The sequence below is a fragment of the Odocoileus virginianus genome, chromosome 20 (genome assembly GCF_023699985.2).
Source record: "Odocoileus virginianus isolate 20LAN1187 ecotype Illinois chromosome 20, Ovbor_1.2, whole genome shotgun sequence".
Classification (NCBI taxonomy): domain Eukaryota; kingdom Metazoa; phylum Chordata; class Mammalia; order Artiodactyla; family Cervidae; genus Odocoileus; species Odocoileus virginianus.
This window is the reverse complement of record NC_069693.1, coordinates 11,950,996-11,970,543: the sequence shown is the minus strand read 5'-3', so window position 1 is coordinate 11,970,543 and position 19,548 is coordinate 11,950,996. Positions and strand designations below refer to the sequence as shown.

Here is a 19,548-nt window from a genome sequence, read left to right as displayed (position 1 = left end):
GGGAGAGAGTCGGGCAGTCAGAGCTTGGCATGTGGCCCGTGGGAAGAAATTTTAACAAAGAAAAGAGAAAATTCAAAGGACACTACTGCCAAAATGCCCAGGCGGGAGCAGGGAGGCCCCAGGCAGCAACTGTTTGTTCTGAAGTGGCCTTCAGATTGAGGCTCTCCCACCATCAGCTTTCCCAGGCACGGGGCCCTGGGGGGCTGGGCCAGGGCTCTGAGGTGGGGGCACAGGGGTCTTCACCACCACTCAGGATGAGGCTGCCCCGCATCCCGTGGGCCCAGGGCAGTACCGCGCCATCTACCGCCTGAAATCACCACACCCACAGGGCAGTCAGGAGGTGTCCTGGCCGGGGTCCTGCGCTCCTGGTACGGAATTCCAGGGGGGCAGGGCTGAGAGGAGAGTGGTGCTCACAGACCAGCAGGCCCCACCCTCCCTGCTTCGGCACCTACCACCTTGGCCCGTGCCTTGCTAACTGCAACCTCCATCTCCTCGGCCGCAGAAGAGTCGCTGGGGGAGCCACACTTGTAGTCCATGGGGTCCTCCCCCGGGCCCCGCTGCTTGAGGCTGTTGGCAACCATCTGGATGGCCCGCATCCACTCCTCCCTGTGTGAGCACGCGTCCGGGGATGAGTCCTAGGGCGCCTGGGCCTCAGGGCAGGAGGGGCTGAGCCCCATGAGCAAATGAATCAACACCTTCCAGCATTCTGGGGAGATCTACCTGACTGAGGGGAGCGGAAATGTTACAGGCCCCTCTAGCTGTGGCAGATTGGAGATGGCAAGACTAGAATAAGAACAGAGACTATCTGTGTATCCAGCAGGGGCCTGACCTGAGGGCCACTTGAAATAGAGGAGCAATTACATGACCAGAGGGGAGACCGCCTTTCCTCACGGGCTCTGAAAAATAAGCTGCCTTCCTGAGCCTTGAACCAGGGAGACAGTGCTCCTCTGATGCCCTGGGAATGAATGATGAGCTCATGGGTACAAGTGACCAGTGTTTTGTAAAAGAAAACAAAGAACAGAAGGAAGCGTTCATTCACCAAAGAAGGTGGAAATCTTACAAGGCAAGAGCTGACCAACAGAACCCCCTGGAGGTGCCTGTCTGGGGATGGGTGGCTCACGGGCCATCCTGCTGGGGCTGGGACTGGGACGGGGTGGGGAAGACGCTGGCAAAAAGGGGAGCAGGTCCCAGCAGAAGGGAGACAGGTTTAAGAACAATAAACTAGTTCTGTCACTCATGATTTAAACTCGCTGGGAAAGAATTTTCTTTTGATATTCGCAACAGACTGGTCTGTAGAGATGGGAAAATACATCTAGGAGAAATAAGTAAAAAAATGTCTGCTGTGCTCATTCATGTCTGACTCTTTGTGATCCCATAGGCTGTAGCTCACCAGGACTACTCTGTCCATGGGATTTTCCAGGCAAGAATACTGGAGTGGGTTGCCATTTCCTTCTCCAGGGAATCTTCCCAATCCAGGGAATGAACCCACGTCTCCTGCGTCTCCTGCATTGGCAGGCAGATTTGTTACCACTGAGCCACCTGGGAAGCCCAAGTAAAAAAGACCACACACCAAAAAGAAAAATGTATGAGGCTGAATGATGCTAAATTGCTTGGACCCGCTAGTTTGCTCCCTCTAGTTTGGACCCACTACACAATTTTAGGGGTTCAGCCCAACATTTGTTGAGCCCCCTGCAGATTTTGATCATGTCTGTAAAAGCCATGTGACCAGCTCTGGCTGAGCTCCACGGCTTGCTGAGCAAAAGCAGCACCCAAGTCCCAGGATTCCAGTTCACACCTAGAAGTTCTGCCTCTCTCCTGGCCTCACTCACTCAAGAAGACCTCGCTTCCTAAGACAGTTGCAAGAGTTCTAGGAGCACGATTATCAGGGGCTGGCGCAGGGGCCCTTCCCAAGCCCAAGCAGAGTCTGGGAGCCCCAGACGCCATGTGTGTCTGCCCCACAAGGGCAGGGATTTGGGGCTGGTGTGACCCAGCCCCCGGCAGGTACTCAGAAGACATGTGGGGAACAGCTGAGAGAGGCAGCCAAAGCCCTGGGTGGCCCTAAGACCAGTGCACACCCAGGCCGAGCGGCACAAGCCTCTCCCCTCCCCGACCCGATACCTCAGGCGGGTATTTCTCAATGGGTTTCACCCAAGCGCTCCTTGGAACAAGTAATGGGACAAATCCCTGGCCCTATATTAATATTCCTATTTCCAAAAACTGGGGGGGAGGGGAGCATACCCTGCGACACGCTCTATCAGATCAGAACTGTCCTCTCAGAAATCTGAAAATGCTGAATTTGGGTATATGGACATGGATTGAAAAAAAAAAAATCACCCATCTCCTAAAATAGGCTGAATATACTTAAAAAGAAAAAAAAAAGGCTTACACTGCACATGTAGAGATTGTGAGGGACTGCCACATGGAAAAAGCAATTTGCAGGCCAATATGTGCATGTACTATTGTCTGTCTATAAGGGAGGAAGAGACAGTCCATCCTCAGGAGCCTGAGTGGACAAGAGATGGAGTCTCCACACTGTGGGAGGGGCACCAGAAGCAGGGGACAGGAGAGCTGGGGCTCAGACAGCAGCCCCGGCACTGGGGCGAGCCCCTGCCCCCAGCTCGCCCCCTCCTCAGCACCCAGGCAGCACTGAGATGCTGGGGAGCTGCCATGTACAAAACCTGCACCCAGAGAAAGTTCTCGCCTTAAGGAAGGGGCTAAAGATTACATTGGAGGGGCCTGGGCCCATCCCACCCGGAGCTGGACCCCACAAGGGTGCACACGGAGCCTGGTCAGGGGTGACTCTCCGCCGCCTGACATGCCTTGGATCTGGTTCCAACTGGACTGAGGTGGCATGGTTGCGGCACTCAGAATTTCAGAGAAAAGGCAAGGGCCTCTGTCCAGGAACCTCCTCAAGGGTTTGCAACATGGTGTCTGGGGCAGAGGGGAGCTTCCTCCCCGGGTTGGGGCTGATGGGCCTTCCACCCCTCAAAGGAAAGCTCCCAGGGAAACGCTGAGGAAAATAATGGTTCCAGACACACCACCTCATTCCATGCTCCTTAAGAGGGCTGCAGAGGGAGCAGCCGTGCTCCCGATGGGAAACTGAGGCGCACGGAGGTGGGTCTCCTGTGGGGGTTCCACAGCCAGGAGGCCGTGGTGCCGAGACCCACACTTGGCGCTCCGCCAGGCCCTCCAGCCCAGGGGAATGGCGCTGGGGGCACTCACGGGCGGGCTCAGGGACCACCCTGCATGCACAGAGTCCAAGGGCACGGCAAAGGCAAGCTGCCTCTCAGGAGCCCTGACCCCGCCATGTTTCCAGCCACCTTCCGAGAGCACCCCCCTCACTAAACAACGCACGGCCCTCCACTTGCTCCCAGGGCTGCTGAAGTGCTTTACGTGAAGTAACTCCTTTGAGTCCTCCCTGCATACCTCTGAAGGAGGTACTGTTATTCACCTCTTCTTACAGACAAGGAGACCGAGGCACAGAGGGGCTGACAGTTACCCAGTGGCAGTCAGCAAGCAGAGACCCAGGGACACAAACCCAGCCAGGCTCTGCAGGGCGGCGGCAGGCAGGGGAGCTGGGCCTGATCTCACCCCACTGCCAAATGGCCGTGGGACCCTGGGCGGCCTCACTTCTAGGACCTCCATCTGCCCCTCGCGTTCCCTGGGCCTGACACCACGGCTGAGAGGACAGACTCTGGAGCTGGAAGGCCTGGAGGGAATCCAGGCTCTGCCCCTTCCTGAGGCAACCATGGGTGGGCTACCTGACTTTCCGAGGGCTGTCCAAGGAAGGAAGGAGACACCAACATCCAGTGCTCAGGACAGAGCGAACACCTCAGAGGGTGGTGAGGAGTCCCCAGCCAGTCCCTCCTGAGTGGCTTCTGGGTGCCAGCCTTCTTCCAGGCGCTGGGGGTGCAGCAGGGAACCAGCCCCATTGGAGCTCCAGGCCTAACATGCAAGACACCTGTGTCAAGGCTCCAAGGCAGGGGCCAGAGAGGAAGCCCCTGCTCAAAGGGTGGTCAGGGAAGGCCTCTCCAAGGAGATGGCACATAGTCAGGACCTGGAGGACTTGCCTGGAACGTGGGGCCTCCCCAGGGCCAAGAACAGACACTTGGCTGTGAAATAAGTGAAATGGAGGACAGGAGGCAGCCCTGTGAAGTGTCAGGAGGGAAAAGAATCCAGGCAGAGTGACCAGCATGGTAAAGGCCCTGAGGAGGGAGCCTGGGGTGTCTGTGGAAGGCCCAGCAGGTGCCAGCCTGGCTGGAGCCAACAGAGAGAGAGGAATGGAAAGGACGAGAGCAGGAGCGAGGCCACAGCATGAAGGAGTTAAGTCCTGATCCTTCACATCACAGAAGTCCTGGAAGGGTTTGTCAGGGCTGATAGGACCTGACTTCTGCTTTAAGTCAGCAGCTGCTGTGTGGAGTATGGGCTGAGAGTCTCAAGAGGAAGCACAAGGCTGGTCCCACGGCAAGAGGAGAGGGTGGCAGAGGATTTGGAGGCGAGAAAACGTGGCGTGACTCTATGGGACCCCCAAGCCAAGACGCTTCCACATCCTCCTAGTTCCTCACAATCACTGAGCCCCACCGGGACAGCGGCACAGTAACTGGTCTGACTCCAGATCTTGGGCCCCAGCCCTGGGCCACCCGGCTGAGCAGAATGAATTGCACCCTGGAGGGAAGGCCAGTGGCCTGGAGGTGACAGGGCTGTCCTTGTCACAGCCTCGGGAAGAACAGCTGACTGTTGGTCTGACGCCAGATGGGGCCCTCTCTCTTAACCAGGGTCCTCCTCTGAAGCAGAGGGGTGTTCACAGCTGGAGGCATCTGGGGTCCCCCTCTGCTCAGACACTCTCAGATGGGCTGCCCTGGCTGATTCAGGCCCAGCCCTGCTTGGCAGGGAAAACATAAAGCCTTTCAGATCTTCTTCCTTCTTTTATTCTGTACCTCTCTGGGCACTGGTCCCACCATTATTATGTCTGTTTAGCAGGTAAGGAACTGCTGCCTAGAAATGTTGTGAGGATAAGTGAATTAATACATGTGAAGACGTTAGAACACGGTCTGGCTCAACAGAGCATTAGTCATAACTGTTCTTTTATTCATTTCACAAACATTTACTGAACACCTAGTTATGTTCCTGGCACAAATAAACAGAAAATGTCACAACAGGTAGGACAGATACTATGAAGACAAATAAAGCAGGCTAAGGGTAACAGTCATGGAAGGCAGGCAGGACCCTCCAAGAATGTGGCATCCATCTGAGCAGAAACCCCACAAAGTTAAAAGCAGAAATATAATGACATCTGGGGGAAGAGGATTCCAAGCAAAGGAAGTAGCAAGTGCAAAGGTCCTGCGGTAGGAAGTGTGCCTGGCATGTTTAAGGAACAGCATGGAGGCCACTGTGGCAAAAGTGAGGGAACTGGTGCCTGGAAAGTGTTCTGAGGCCAGATCATGCAGGTCTTTGTAGAACAGGGCATCAGCTTTGGAGTTTACTCCAAGTGAGACTAACAGCCTCAGAGTTCTAAACAGAGAAACTGCACGTAAGATTTCCATTAAAAAAGATCACACTAATGTGATGCCCTGTTAAATATTCCTGCCAAGACCAGGGGTCTGCCAACTTCTCCTGGAAAGAGCCGAAGAGTAAATATTTTAGGCCTCGCAGGTCACGCAGTCTCTGTTACAACTCAGTCACTTCTCAGTTCTGCCACAGGACAGCAAAGAGCAGTCACAGATAACTGGGAAGTGAATAGGTGTGGTGTTCCAATAAAATTTTATTTATAAAAATAGGAGGCCAGGCCACAGTTTGCCTACCTTGATTCAGACCTAATTTCCAGTTTACAGGAAATACAGGCACAGAAGAACAGAGAACAGTGCCAAAAGACAATAATATGACACATGCAGAGTATGGGGCATCCTACAAGACAACCAGCCTGGCTTGTCAAAAAAAGAAAAAAAAAAAATCATGTCGTGGCAGGGGAAGAGATACAAAGGTTAAACTAGATTAAAACGGGACACAGACAGCATGTACCTTGGTTTATCAAATCCTAGTCTGAAAAACAACATTTTGAGGACAACTGGGGAAATTTAACTATGGCTCAGATCTGGGGAGGACGTTAGTAAATATTAATGTTACAAATAATCACCTCTGGTGTGATAAGGGCACCAAGATTCTGTAGAAGAAACTCCTTATTCTTAGGCGATGCCTGCTCATCTATTAAGGAGGAAAGTGTCACAAAGTATGAACAGAAGTTCAAGTTTCAGCATAAAATGCAGCCACATGAGGCCAGCATGGCACACGCTCAGCTGCTGAACCTAAGCGCAGGGGATCTAGCTGTTCATTTAAGACAGTGGTCTTTTAACTGTTCCGTCTGTCCTGAAACAAGAAGTCATGGCAGGGAGCTGCGCTGGGGAGAGCCCGCTGGGGGAGGAAGCGAGCCGGCTGCTGCAGTGGCAACCGCTCACCAGAGTGGCCCCATCGGCCCCCCACCACACCCCCGCTCCTCAGGCTCAGGCCTGGCAAAGCAGCGAGCAGTCACGAGCAGAGCAGCCTCCCTCTCCTGGGTTTCTGACTCGTAGCTTCCCTAGGGTTAAGGTCAGGAATCTGGGGTCTGGTCTCAGAACAACCCCATCAGATTTCTCTCCAGGGGCATCAGCAGGTACTAAGAAAAGGAGGAAAGCGGGGGCACTCCAGTCCCTACGGTCTTGGTAAAGGGATTCTTCCCCACGCCAAAGAGCATGGCATTACAAAAATGGAAACTAGAGTAGGTCTCTTGCTACTAAAATTCTGCCGGCTCCCCACGGCTCCTGCTCCAGGCTTGCAAAGTGTGTGCCAGGTACTGCTGAGTCCAGAGCTTCCTGTTTATCATCCCCCTGAATCTTTCAGCAACCCTGTGACAAACCCCAATTGATTCACTGCTTGCCAAGCCCTGTGGGGACCTCCATCTGGAGCCCAGGCGCTGGCTGAGCTCGCCAGCTTCAAGGCCTCCGCTTCCCCTCTTCCAAGACCCCTAGCCCTGATTTTTTAGTCATGCAGAAGCCTCTGCGGTCCCTGGGATGACAGGCTGCCTTGCATCCAGGCTTTTTCATAGGCTGGTCCCTTTTCCCGAAGCCACCTTTTTCTTCCTATCTCCACAACTGACTCCTCCCCCATTCCTTAAAACTCAGCCCAATGCCTAGACCCTATGCCCCTTCTGATCCCAACTGGCTTTTACTGGCAGGACATGTTTCCTGTGTCCAGTTTTCATCTGAGTAATATCTCAGGGGGCCTGAGATGACCATTCTGTTCCCCATAGTGGGGCAAGTATATTTTCAACCTTGGGAAGCTTTGCAATGACACAGTTTAGATTACAGTAGCATGTCTTCGCTCTAGAAATGCACTGCCCACAAGGGCAGCCACTAGCCCTAGGTGGCTATTTAAATTAATTAAGTAAAATACAAAATTCCGTTTCTCAGCTTCATGAGCCACGTTCACATGCTCAGCAGGCATACGTGACTAGTGGCTACCCTGCTGGACACTGCATTTCTACCATGGCAGAAGCTTCTCTTGGACAGCACTGATTTAGGGTGCTCCAGAGGATCAGCTGAATCCTCACCCCAAAGACAAGCTAAAAAAATGTTTCTCGAAATGAAGGCCACACGGGTTCGAACCCTGGTCAGGGAATTAAGATCCCATATGCCACATGGCAGCCAAAAAAAGGGAAAAAAAAAAACAATCTATCAAAGTGAAGGCCAAAGGGACAACATGAGGGAAAAATATTTGCCACTTGTTGCAAACAGGCTAAGCTCTCTAATATATAAAGAGCTTTCACAAATAAATAAGCAAAAGACCAAGTACCCCAAAGAAAAACAGACGAAGGACACGAACAGACAATTCAGAAACAGAAACTCACATGGCCCTTGAACACACGACACGTAAGGACACACACTCACCAAACATTTGGTAAAAAGTTGAATGTTTGAAAACACAGGCTGTGAGAACCCTCTTAGACATAGGCATAACCCTCTTAGAATTCTATTACGCCTAATACCAATACAATTGGTAATAAAAATTACCAATGCATATTCCCTGTGACCCAGTAATTCCATATCTAAGAATCCACCTTACAGATTTACCTGCAAGTATGTCAAACAAGGTAACCACAAGTTGTTTTACTGTGGCATTGCTTCTCCCATCCAAGTACTAACCAGGCCCAACTCTGCTTAGCTTCTGAGATTAGACGAGATTGGGTGTGTTCAGGGTGGTATGGCCTGTAGACTGTGGCACTGCTTCTAATGAGCCCAAAAGGCTGAAATAACCCCAATCACCATTAATAAAGAACTGCTAAACTCAGGGACACAGATGTGCACCTGTTAAAAAGAAAAATGCAGCAGCAGCATCTCTATATACACACAGAAGCAGAGAGAGTCCCCAAGATACATTAAATAAAACAACAGTTTGGGCATGGTGTCACCTTTTGTATAAAAAGAAAAAACAAGAGGAGCAGGGCACAGAAGTGATATCTGAACGTGCTTGTCCATACTCATTGAGAAGTTCTTGTAGGACATGTAAGAACAGCAGGCAATTTGGGGGTGGGGGATATGGCGTGCGGGGCTGAAGTGAGAGTGAAGCTTTCACTAGACACCTCCTCGTGCTGTCTTGCATTTGTGAACTAGGTGAAGCTGCTATCTCTTCTGATTAGTAAGTTGGATCTTTTAGAAAACAGAATCTCTGGACCACCTGCCTCCATATCAATGGAGATGCTCATTAAAAAGGCAGTTCCCTGACCCTCTGCAGGTCTCCAGATAAGCAGAGGCCCTGAAGAGGCCCAGAGTGCCTCACTGCTAACAAACTGTCGTGATTCCAGCACACCCTCCCATCTGAGGACACAGAACGGGGAGAACCCCTGCTCCTCCTAGCTCACACAACAGCTGAGATGGGAAACTCCTAGGTAGGCGCTCAGGGGAATCTGTCCCTCTGTACCCCTCGCCTTAAACTGAGCCTGGCTCCTCCCAAAGGGCGGCCACGTTGAGGCCCCGACTTGCCTCTCGTCCGGGGAGTCGACATGGAAGGTCCTCTCGATGACTGTGGTCCACTGCAGACAGCGAATGACGAAGGTATTCGGTCGAGGTCTCTCGGTCTTCATCAGCTGGCATTCTACAGAAGAGGGGTGTGAGCAGAGAGTGTGAGGGGCAGCCCGCGTTCCCCAAGTCACCCCTGGGTGCCAGTCCCATGACACTACTGACCAAGACAGCCTGTCCCTACAGATCCAGTGTGTGTGTGTGTGTGTGTGTGTGGAAGGGGGAAAGCCCACCCAACAGTGATGGGTCAGTGGTCAGGGCTGTGATGGGGGATGGTGGGGCATCCAAAGAGGCAGCTAACCCCGTCCAAGGGCCCGGAAGGCATTCCCAGTGGAAGGGCATCCCTGTACTGAGCCCTGAAAGCAGCAGAGGGCATTGGGTACAGAAGCCTAGAGGTGAGAGAGGGCCCAGTGTACTTAGGGAAGAGCAAATCCCACGTGAGGAGGAGAGAAGGGAGAGACAGGCTGGAGAGGTGAGTGGGGGCTGGCCTGCAGGGCTCGGGGGCATGGAGAGGAACCTGGACTGTGTCCTGAGGGAGCATGAAGAGACAAGAACTTAGACCCTCTGGTTGTTGTGTAGAGGTGACAGAGAAGGGAGGCTGGAAGCCTAGGGAGGGCATGGGGCTATCCAGAGTAGGGGAGGGGAGGGAAAGCAGGCAGACCACAGGGCCACAGTGGGGTGCATAGAAGCATCTGGATCACCATCCTGGCCTGAGAATGAGAGGCAACAAGGCCCTTCTGGAGGAGATCTGGGGGAGGAGTTCAGGGAGGGAAAGGGGACTCAAAGGATGGTGTGACTCATGGAGGTGATCTCACGGCAGGACACTCAAGGATACCCAAGGAGAGATGTACAGAAAAGCAGCTCAGGCCAGGTGGAGAGTTGGGGAGGGCAGCTGGGGCCAGGGACGGCCGTGTCGGGGTCACCAGCACATGGGAAAGCCACCAAGGCAGGGCTTTAAGCAGGATGGAGAGGTGAGTGGGGCTGGATTCCAGAAAAAGCAGGTGGGCTGCTCGAGAGGCGAGGCTGGGGATGAGGCTAGAGCAGGGAGCTGGTGGGGAGAGGTCCATGTCTGGGCTACGTGATGGCAGTAGAGATGAGTGACTTTGAAACGTTTTTAGGGGGTGTGACAAGAATGTGGTGACCCACCGGGTCAGCAGGGAAGGAAGGTGATGGCAGGGGAAGGGCAGGTTCTGTGAGGCCCAGGCAGGGGTTCTGCACGGGCCAGGCTTTCACTGGTCAGTTTCCGGCTAGAAGGCTCCGCCTCAGGTACCACAGAAGGGCCAGAAGGCTGCAAAGTGCCCCAGCTCCTTTCTTCCTCCTGCTCTCCACTGGCGATCAAGACAGCCCCCAGGCCCACGAAACACAGAGGTGGAGCAGGAGAGGGTGGAAAATAGACCTGGGAGAAAACAGACCCCAGACAGGCCTACAGCCTGGAACAAACACGCCCCATGTGCCCCCAAGACGCACCTGCGACAGAGAAGTTGTTTAAGGGGGGCAGGGTCTGGTCGGGGGCCTCAGGCCGCTCCTTGTAGCCAATGAAGGAGCCGTCGCTCTTCAGCAGGAAGTACCGGGGCCGCCAGGTCTTGATATATTCACCTGAACAGGCAGGGCGGGAGGGAGGTCAGGGCAGCCAGCCCCGTGGAGCAGTGCCTGGCAAGGGGCCCCACACCGGGGGGAGGACGGACAAGAGGGTAACGAGTGTGCTTCTCCCGGAGAAACCAGGCGGCCCCAGCTGACGCAGGCTGGGCGCTGGGCTGGGCCCACTGATCCAGAGGTCACGCCTGGCAGGAAGGCGCCGCACCGCCCCGGGGCACCAGCTGCCTCACAGTGTGGCCAGCAGTAAGCCATCCTTGCCAGAGCATGGCCCAATCCCAAGGGAGGCCCAGGCTGCTAACATACATGCCTTGTGGCCCTAGAGGGCCAAATCCCATGGGCGGGTATTCACTCTACAGCTGCGTGGGGGGATCAAATGTCAAAACACTGTGCCAGGCCGGGTATTACCGCTGCTGTGCCTCCATGTGCTCCTGGACTCCCTCCATTTGTTCTAACCGTGAATATCCAAGCACCCCGTGTACGTACGTACACACACACACCCCCCAGAGAGGTGGCTAAGGACTAAAATGAAATGGGGAAACACATATCTGCACAAAAACACATATATAAATACCCATAGCAACATTATTCATAATAGTAAAGAGCAGAAACTCCAAAGTGCATCCACTAACAAATGGATAAATGAAATGTGGCATATCCATATGATGGGATATTAGTATTACTTGGTCATTAAAAGAAATGAAGTATTGGGAATTCCCTGCCAGTCCAGTGGTTAGGGCTCTGCCCTTCCAATGCAGAGGGTGAGGGTTCGACCCCTTGTTGGGGAACTAAAATCCAATATGCAATGTGGCCAAAAAAAGTATTGATACATGAAGTATTAATACACGCTACAAGGTGGATGAACCATAACCTACATGCTACAAGGTAGATGAACCATAACTTAACACTAACTGAAAAAAGCTTGTCACAAAGGACCACAAATTATATGATTTCATCTATACAGTGTCCAGAACAGGGAAACTTCTAAAGATGAAAACTTGATTAGTGGTTGCCTAGGGCTGAGGACGGGGTGAGTCTGGGCGGGGACTGGAGGGTCCCTTTTCAGGGTAGTGAGAAAGTTCTGAAATTGACTGTGGTGACGGAGGCACAGCTCTAAATACACTCAAGGCCCCAAGTGGCTGAACTGTATGGTATTGTAAACTGTGTCTCAAGCTGCTTTAAAAAAAAAATAGAGAGGTGGCAAATACAAAGCAAACACAAAGCACCCAGCCTAGCTAGGGACCAGCACACCAATAAATCAAAGAAAGCTCTTTATCATCAGTCCACCGGGCAAGCGAAGAGTGTGTACATCATAACTGGGGCAGCATAACTTACTGGAGGGTGGGCTCCAGTAAGTCACCACCAGAAGCCAGGGTGGGCTTCTCTAAGTCTGTTTCCTCCCATGAGAAGGACATCCAGTAATCAACAATGATGATTACATAGTACTGTAGAGTACTATGTGCCTGCCAGACACTATCCTAAGTTTCTTATAGGCTTTAACTTGTTGAATTATTTCAAATGTCAATAATAAATGATTTGATGTATGTAAAGCTCAAAAACTGGCAAAACCACAAATCTGACAGCACCATAAAAGGATCATTTACCATGACCAAGTGGGTTTTATCTCAGGACTGCAAGGGTAGTTCAAAAATATGAAAAGCAATCCGTGTCGTATACCTCAATGGAATGAAGGGGGGAGAAAAAAACACAAGGTCATCCAGATTGATACAGAAAAAGCGTTTGACAAAATCCAGCACTCTTTCATGATAAAAATACTCAGTAAGTTAGGAAGAGAAGGGGGAATCTCCTCCACAAGATAAAGGGCATATATGAAAAACCCACAAGTCAACATCATACTCAAGGATGAAAGAATGAAAGCTTTCCCTTAGCTAAGATCTGGAGCAAGACAAAGATTTCCACTTTCACCACTGCTCTGAAACACTGTAATGTAAGTTTTAGCCAGAGAAAAAGACAAAAAGTATCCAATTTGTAAAGGAGTAAGTAAAACTACCTTTATTTGCAGATAACACAATCCTATATACAGAAAAATCACAAAAATCCACAAAACAATTACTAGAGCTAACAAATTCAGCAAGATCAACACACAAAAACAAACTGTGTTTCTATACACTAGCAATAAATAACCCAAAAAAGAAAACAAATCCATTTAAAACAGCACAAGTAGGCAACAATTTATACACTAAAAACTACAAAACAGGGACTTCCCTGCTGGCTCACTGGTAAAGAATCTGCCTGCCAATGCAGGAGACCCAAGTTCAATCCCTGGTCCAGCAAGGCCCAGATGCCTCAGAGCAACTAAGCCGGTGCTCCACAACTATTGAGCCTGTGCACCAGAGCCTGGGAACCAAAACTATTGAGCCCATGTTCCACAACTACTGAAGTCCCTGTGCCCTAGAGCCCACATTCCGCAACAAGAGAAACCACTGCAATAAAAACCCTGCACACCACAACTAGAGTAGCCCCTGCTTGTTGCAATTAGAAAAAAGCCCGAGGAAAAAAAAAATAATAAGAAAAAAGCCTGCACAGCAATGTAGACCTAGCACAGCCAAAAATAAATAAATAGAAATCATTAAAAACAAACCAAAAAAACACTGCTGAAAGAAACTAAAGACCTAAATAAATGTTAAGATCCTGTGTCATGGATTGAGACTTGATATTAAGATTGCAATACTACCCAAAGCCATTTACATACAGATTTAACACATTCCCTATCAAAATCCAATAGCCTTTTTTTTGCTGTCGAGGAAGAATCAACCCTCAAATTTACATGGAATTCAAATTCATGTAGAAAGGGGTTCCAAATAGCCAAAGCAATGTTGAAAAAGAACAAAGGGAAAGGACTCATACTTCGTGATTTCAAAACTTACTACAAAGCTACAATAATCAAATCAGTGTAGTATAAGATAGCCATACAGACCAAAGGAGTAGAACTGAGAGTCAAAAAATAAATCTACACAACTATGGGCAACTAACTTTCAACTATAGTACCAAGACCATTCCACTGGGGAAGACCAGTCTCAGCAACAAATAGTGCTGGGACAACTGGATATCCATGTGCAAAAAAACAGAGATGGAACTCTACACCACATTTTAAAGATTAACTCAAAGTGGATCTACCTAAAAATAAGAGCCAAAACTATAAAACTCTTAGAAGAATACACAGGTAAATCTCTGACCTTGAACTTGGCAACAGATTCTTAGATATGACAACAAAGGAAAAAAAATAAAGTGGACTCATTGAAACAAAAAATTTTGTACAAAAGATGTTATCACGAAAATAAAAAGACAACCAACCAATAGAATGGATGAAAATATTTGCATATCATATGTCTCATAAGAGTCTAGTATCCAGAATACATAATGAACTTTACACCTTGGCAACAACTAAAAAAAAAAAAAAACCAATGTAAAAAATGGGTGAAGGACTTCCCAGGTGGCTCAGTGGTTAAGAATCCGCCTGACAATGTAGGAGATAAAGGAGATACCATTTTGATCCCGGATTGGGAAGATCCCCTGGAGGAGGAAATGGCAACCCACTCCAGTATTCTTCCCTGGAGAATCCCGTGGACAGAGAAGCCTGGTGGGCTACAGCCCAAGGGGTCACAAGGAGTCAGACACAATTGAGCACGCATGCGGTGTCTATAAACACTATACACAAAGGACTATAAAGGTATTTCTCCAAAGACAAACAATGACCAAAAAACATATAAAAAGATGCTTAACACCATCAGTCATTAGGGATATGTAAATCAAAACCATGATGAAACACCACTTAACACCCACCAGGATGGCTTTTATTAAAAACAAACAACAAAAACTCAAAGGAAAATAGCAGGTGTGGGTGAGGATCTGGAGAAACTGAACCCTTATGCACTGCTGGTGGGAACGTAAAATGGTGCCGCCCTGTGCAACTGTGGCATTCCCTCAGAGTCTGATACAGAATATACTGTGGACCACATGTGCAGGATCTGTGGTCCAGATATTTTATATATTTTTTCTGTATTATTTAACTACATAGAATACACTAGATTATAAGCAATATAATCTAATACATACCTATTGGGGCTTCCCTGGCAGTTCAGTGGTGAAGAACCCACCTGCCAATGCAGGAGACGCGGGTTCAATCCCTGAGCTGGGAAGATCCCCTGAAGAAGGAAATGGCAACACTCCAGGATTCTTGCCTGGTGATTCCCATGGACAGTGGGGACTGGTGGGCTACAGTCCATGGGGTCGCCAAGAGTCGGACATGACTGAGTGACTAAACAATAGGTATGTCTCTGCAATTCCACTCCTAGGTGTATACTCCCCAAAATTGAAAACAAGTACTCAGATACTTGTATACAAATATTCATAGCAGCACTATTCACAACAGCCAAAAGGTAGGAATAACTCAGCTGTCCATCAATGGACATATGGATAAACAAAATGTGATATATTGATACAATGGAACATTATTTGGCTATAAAAAGGAATGAAGTACTGTCTGATAATGCTACAGCATAGATGAATCTTAAAAACCTGCTCAGTGAAAGAAACCAGACTTCAGCAGACACATGCTGTATGATTCATTTATATGAAATGTCCAAAATAAGTACATCCATTAAGACAGAAAACAAACTGGTGGCTGCCAGGGGCTGGGAAGAGGGAGAATGAAAACTGACTGCTTAAGGCGCTGAGGGCACCCTTTAAGGCAGATGAAAAATGCTCTGGAACTAGACAGAGCTAGTGGTTACACAACGCTGTCAAAGCAGTAAAGGCCACTGGTGGTGCATTTAAAACACTTAATTCTGTGCTGTGTAAATTTTACCTCAATTTGAGAAACAAAAACAAAACTAGACAAATTCATAGATGCTACTGGAGGTTAGGAGAGTGGTTACTGCTTGCAAGAGGCAGACACCCTTCTGGGGATTGACTTACTCTATTTCCTGACCTGGACACAGGTTCTGGAGTGAGTTTACGATCTGGGCACTTACCTGTGGGGTTTTATATGTCGGTAACAAGCTACAAAAAAAACCAGAAGGAAAAACATCCTCACAACAATCCCATTTTACAGAGAGGGAAACTGAGGCACAAAGAGGTTCCAGTGCTTGCCTGAGGCTCATGGTTGTTAACTGGGAGAGCTGGGATTGGAACCTGCATTTGCTCTGTCCAGAGTCATCGACACTGTCTGCTTGTAAGCTGGCAGACGTGGCCTGGCCCGGAGGGGCCTGGCAGAGAGTGTGCTGAGGCTGTGTCAGAAAGGGGACCTGCACATGGCATGAAGGACCCGATCCTTGAGTGGACCTTGCTGAGCAAGAGGCAGCATGTGAGCCAGGAGCTGGCTCAGGACTTGGAGCCTGAACCTTGGCACTGCCACCTCCCTGCTAAAGCCCCAGGCAACTCAGTCTTCCTGTTGAGCTGCAGCTTCCGGTCTGCAAGACGGTGCCCACCTCACGGGGCAGTAACAGAAACTCAACAAAACCAGGCCTCCTGCGAACACAGCCCCAGGCCCGGCACAGAGTGGGCACACAGTGAGTTGAGCTGCTGTTATTTCAACCACCAGGAGTAAGGCAGGGTGGCGCACATGTCTGAAGAGTGGCAGGGCCCACCCTGCCCTGCCCACCACTGCTGGCTGCTGCTCGGAACGACAGGTACTGGGAGACCCATGAGAGACGTGTATGGCCGTGTATGGGTACGGTATAAAGCCAAGACAGAAGGTCATCTCAGCACCATGTCTGGGCCCCCGGAGATGAACTGAGACACTGAAGGCCTAGGAGGGGCTGAGATTCACTCAGTGGCACCAGCAGCCTCGGGAGCCACTGCCCGGCCATAGTTCTCCAGCCACCTCCGGAGCGCTCCCACCCCAGCCTAGAGAGCCACAGGCCTCAGAAAACTCAGGAGCCTGAGACCTGGCACACCTCATTACACTCATACCATCCACACACATGATCCCAAGCAGCCATTCAACAGTTATTAAGTGCCTACTGCATGCCAAGCACTTTTCCAGGGCACTGCTCTCATGAAGCCGACACTCTCAGAGGCCTGGGCTGTTGACCCATTTTACAGAGGGGAAACCAAGGCTCAGAGAGATGACACAGTCACACTGAAGGAAGTGGCAGAGCCGGGGTTAGAACTTTGACACCTGCCAAGGTGCAGAAAGCTCCATCATCAGCCCCAAACTCAGGGCCCAATCTGGGCAGGTAGGCCAAGGGGCCTTGAATACCACCCTGCCTGGGAAGGGCGGTGGGGAAGGCTCCTTTCTTGCTTGTGCGGGGGTGGGGTGGGGGGTCCTCAGCACCGCTCTGGGTGGGCGGGCTGGGACAGTGCAGGGTGCACAGGTACTTCTCCCAGTTTCTGCAGGGCCAGCCCACCAGCTTCCCAGCCCGCCTCAAGCATGCCCAGCCCACTCCCCTCCACCAACTCGGCCCCCCTTCACCCATGCCCCCATTAACTGTGGGGCTCACTCCCTTGCCTCCTTCAGATCTTTATTCAAACACCCCCTTCTTAGTAAGGCCCTCCCTGACCAGCCCCTCTCTGACAGCTCCCTCACCCCTCCCCTCAACACTGCTGGGTTTCTCTCCAAGGCACTAGCCACCACTGGACACACTCGTGTACTCAGGTGCCACTGTCTCTCCCATTAACATATGGCATCAACACAAGGATGGGAACTGTGGGCCCATTTGGTCCACTGCTGTATCCCCAGCGCCTAGAACGTGCCTGAAACACGGGAGTTGCTTGATGCATGTCTGCCAAGTGAATGAGAGCGTGCAGACGCGGCCCCCTCAGGTCGGGCGCCCCACTCTGCAGGGAAAGGTCCACGGAAGCTAGGACAGCCAGCCTCCTTCACCCCTAGGTGCCTGGACAAGCTGGCCCTCGGCATGTGCTTCTTCCCAGATGCCTGGTACGGCAGTGAGCCCGTTCAGTGCAGTGGTGCTTGGGCAGAGGCCTGGGGCCCCAGGGTCGAGTCTCTTGTAAGTGACTTCATTTCTTAGCGACCCTCCAGTACAACCAGACCTGGTCCCCAGCTCGCGCACAACATCCTGGGCTTCCGAATGCCAGGCGAGTTCCAGCCCCTTCCACGGCATCAGGCGCCATCGGTCTGGGGCTGTGTCATGGCTCTGCCTGCCTCCTCCAGCTCGCACTCACTCGCTCTGCTCTGGCCACCCTGGCCCTCTCTGTTTCCAGGCACACGCCCCCCGCTTTGTCCTTGCTGCCCCATTTCCTGGGACACCCCTGCCTGGCTATCTGCATAGCCTGCTCCCTCACCTTCTCCTGGCCTCCGTATACTGGTCCCTCCTCAGAGCCGCTTCCATGAGCCCCTTCTTTCTCCAGCGTTCCCCTCAGAGTTCCTACTCTTCACATGGCATTTATCATCACCTGACATCATGTCTGTCTATCAGTATATTGTTTGCCCCCCGCCCCTCAATGGATCGCACACTCCATGAGGACACCACAGTGCCCCCAGAGCCTGGGATGGCCAGCCTGGCACACCATGCACTCTGTCAGTATTTGCTGGATGAATAAATGCTGGATATTGCCTCACTGTGTTACTTTAGCTAAGTGACTTACCTGCTCTAGGCCTCAGTTTCTTCATCTATAAAATGGGACCATGAACAGGAACACTCATGCAGAGGCAGAGTTTGAGGCCTGACCTGGGGGCTCATGCAGGGGGTCAGCAAGGCCTGGAGACTCAGGCCCAGGCGCAGCCACAGCTCCTCTGTCCAGACTACTTTCAAAGAGTCCATGACATGGGCTAGAAAGAAGCCACTGGCGGGGGCGGGCAGACAGGAAGGGCTCAGAATGCTGGCTCCTCAGGTGGTAAACACCCTGTACCTGTGCCTCTCAGGGCACAGCTGCCAGGAGAGCTGGGGCAAAAGGGAGAGATGTGCAATCCCGTGAGTAAGCGTAGCCCCTTACCGCGCTTATGGAGCCAGCCTTCTTTGATGACAGACACCTCGTTCATGGTGGCAGCGTAACACGCTGTCACCTCACTCGGGACAGCTCAGGGCAGCAGGACATGCAGGAGGTGCGCTGGACAGAGCACAGTCTGCAAGACAAGAGAGGAGCCCGTCAGTCAGAGCGGCAGGGGGATTTGGCAGCAACCCCTTCCCTTGGGACACCCTGCCTGAAGCCCCTCTGGCGGCTCTGCGAGGGTGGAGCCAGGGAGGGTGGGGAGAGACCAGCCCGCAGGGCCCAGGCTGATGGAGGGAGGCAGTGAGAGGCTGTCAGGTCCCTAGGAACCGTCTTGGGGAGGAAAGGACACGACCTTGCCCTCAGAGCCCTCCACTGGAAGGAGCAGAGGGCCCTGGCTGTGCCCTCACCCCGTACTCAGGACCCCTTGCCCAGCAGGGCAGCCCCACCACTGCCACTCCTGACTGGGTGGGAGGCTCCGCCCCCTGCGTCACTTCAGGCCCCGCGCTGAGGTCACCTGGGATGAATCAGACAGCCCGGGGCACCTGAGGGCGTGCTCAAAGCCACCAGGATTTGCCTGCCACCCCCAAACACACATACCCGCTCATACTCTCTCCTTTCCAAACCAGCCGCCACCAACCTGCCACCTTTAGCAAACCGAGTACCACCCCCCTGCCCAGCACCAGGCCACCTCATGTCACTCCCTCAGCCTCCTGGTCCCCACCAGCTGACAAAGGAAAGGAAGGTCTTGGTGCTCCGATCCTCAACAAGAAAGGAACCTACTGCGTACGCACTTATCTGGGGCCTGGGAGCCAGTCCCGGGGGCTTGACCAAGGCCCTGGTCCTTCCCCGAGACCTCTGCTTCTGTCCTCATGGACCGGCAGCCGACAGACTGACAGACGCCGAGGCCGCTGCTTCGTCTCAGGTTCCCGGGGCGGAGGGGAGAAGCGGGGGGAGGCAGCCACCAGCTGGGCCCTTACCTGGAGCCACAGGCCTG

The 19,548-nt window shown here is 51.8% G+C and overlaps 1 protein-coding gene across 1 annotated transcript in view; it reads right to left on the bottom strand.

Moving 5' to 3' along the window:
- Positions 1-19,548, bottom strand: part of AKT2 (AKT serine/threonine kinase 2) — a 47,764-nt gene that overhangs the window by 8,676 nt on the left and 19,540 nt on the right. Inside the window, exons 2-5 of the mRNA XM_070450870.1 lie at positions 18,558-18,687; positions 10,515-10,643; positions 9,008-9,123; positions 453-602 (exon numbers count right to left, since the gene is read on the bottom strand). Coding sequence (XP_070306971.1) covers positions 453-602; positions 9,008-9,123; positions 10,515-10,643; positions 18,558-18,603 — 441 coding nt within the window. The 5' untranslated portion in view covers positions 18,604-18,687. The remainder of the gene's footprint in view (positions 1-452; positions 603-9,007; positions 9,124-10,514; positions 10,644-18,557; positions 18,688-19,548) is intronic.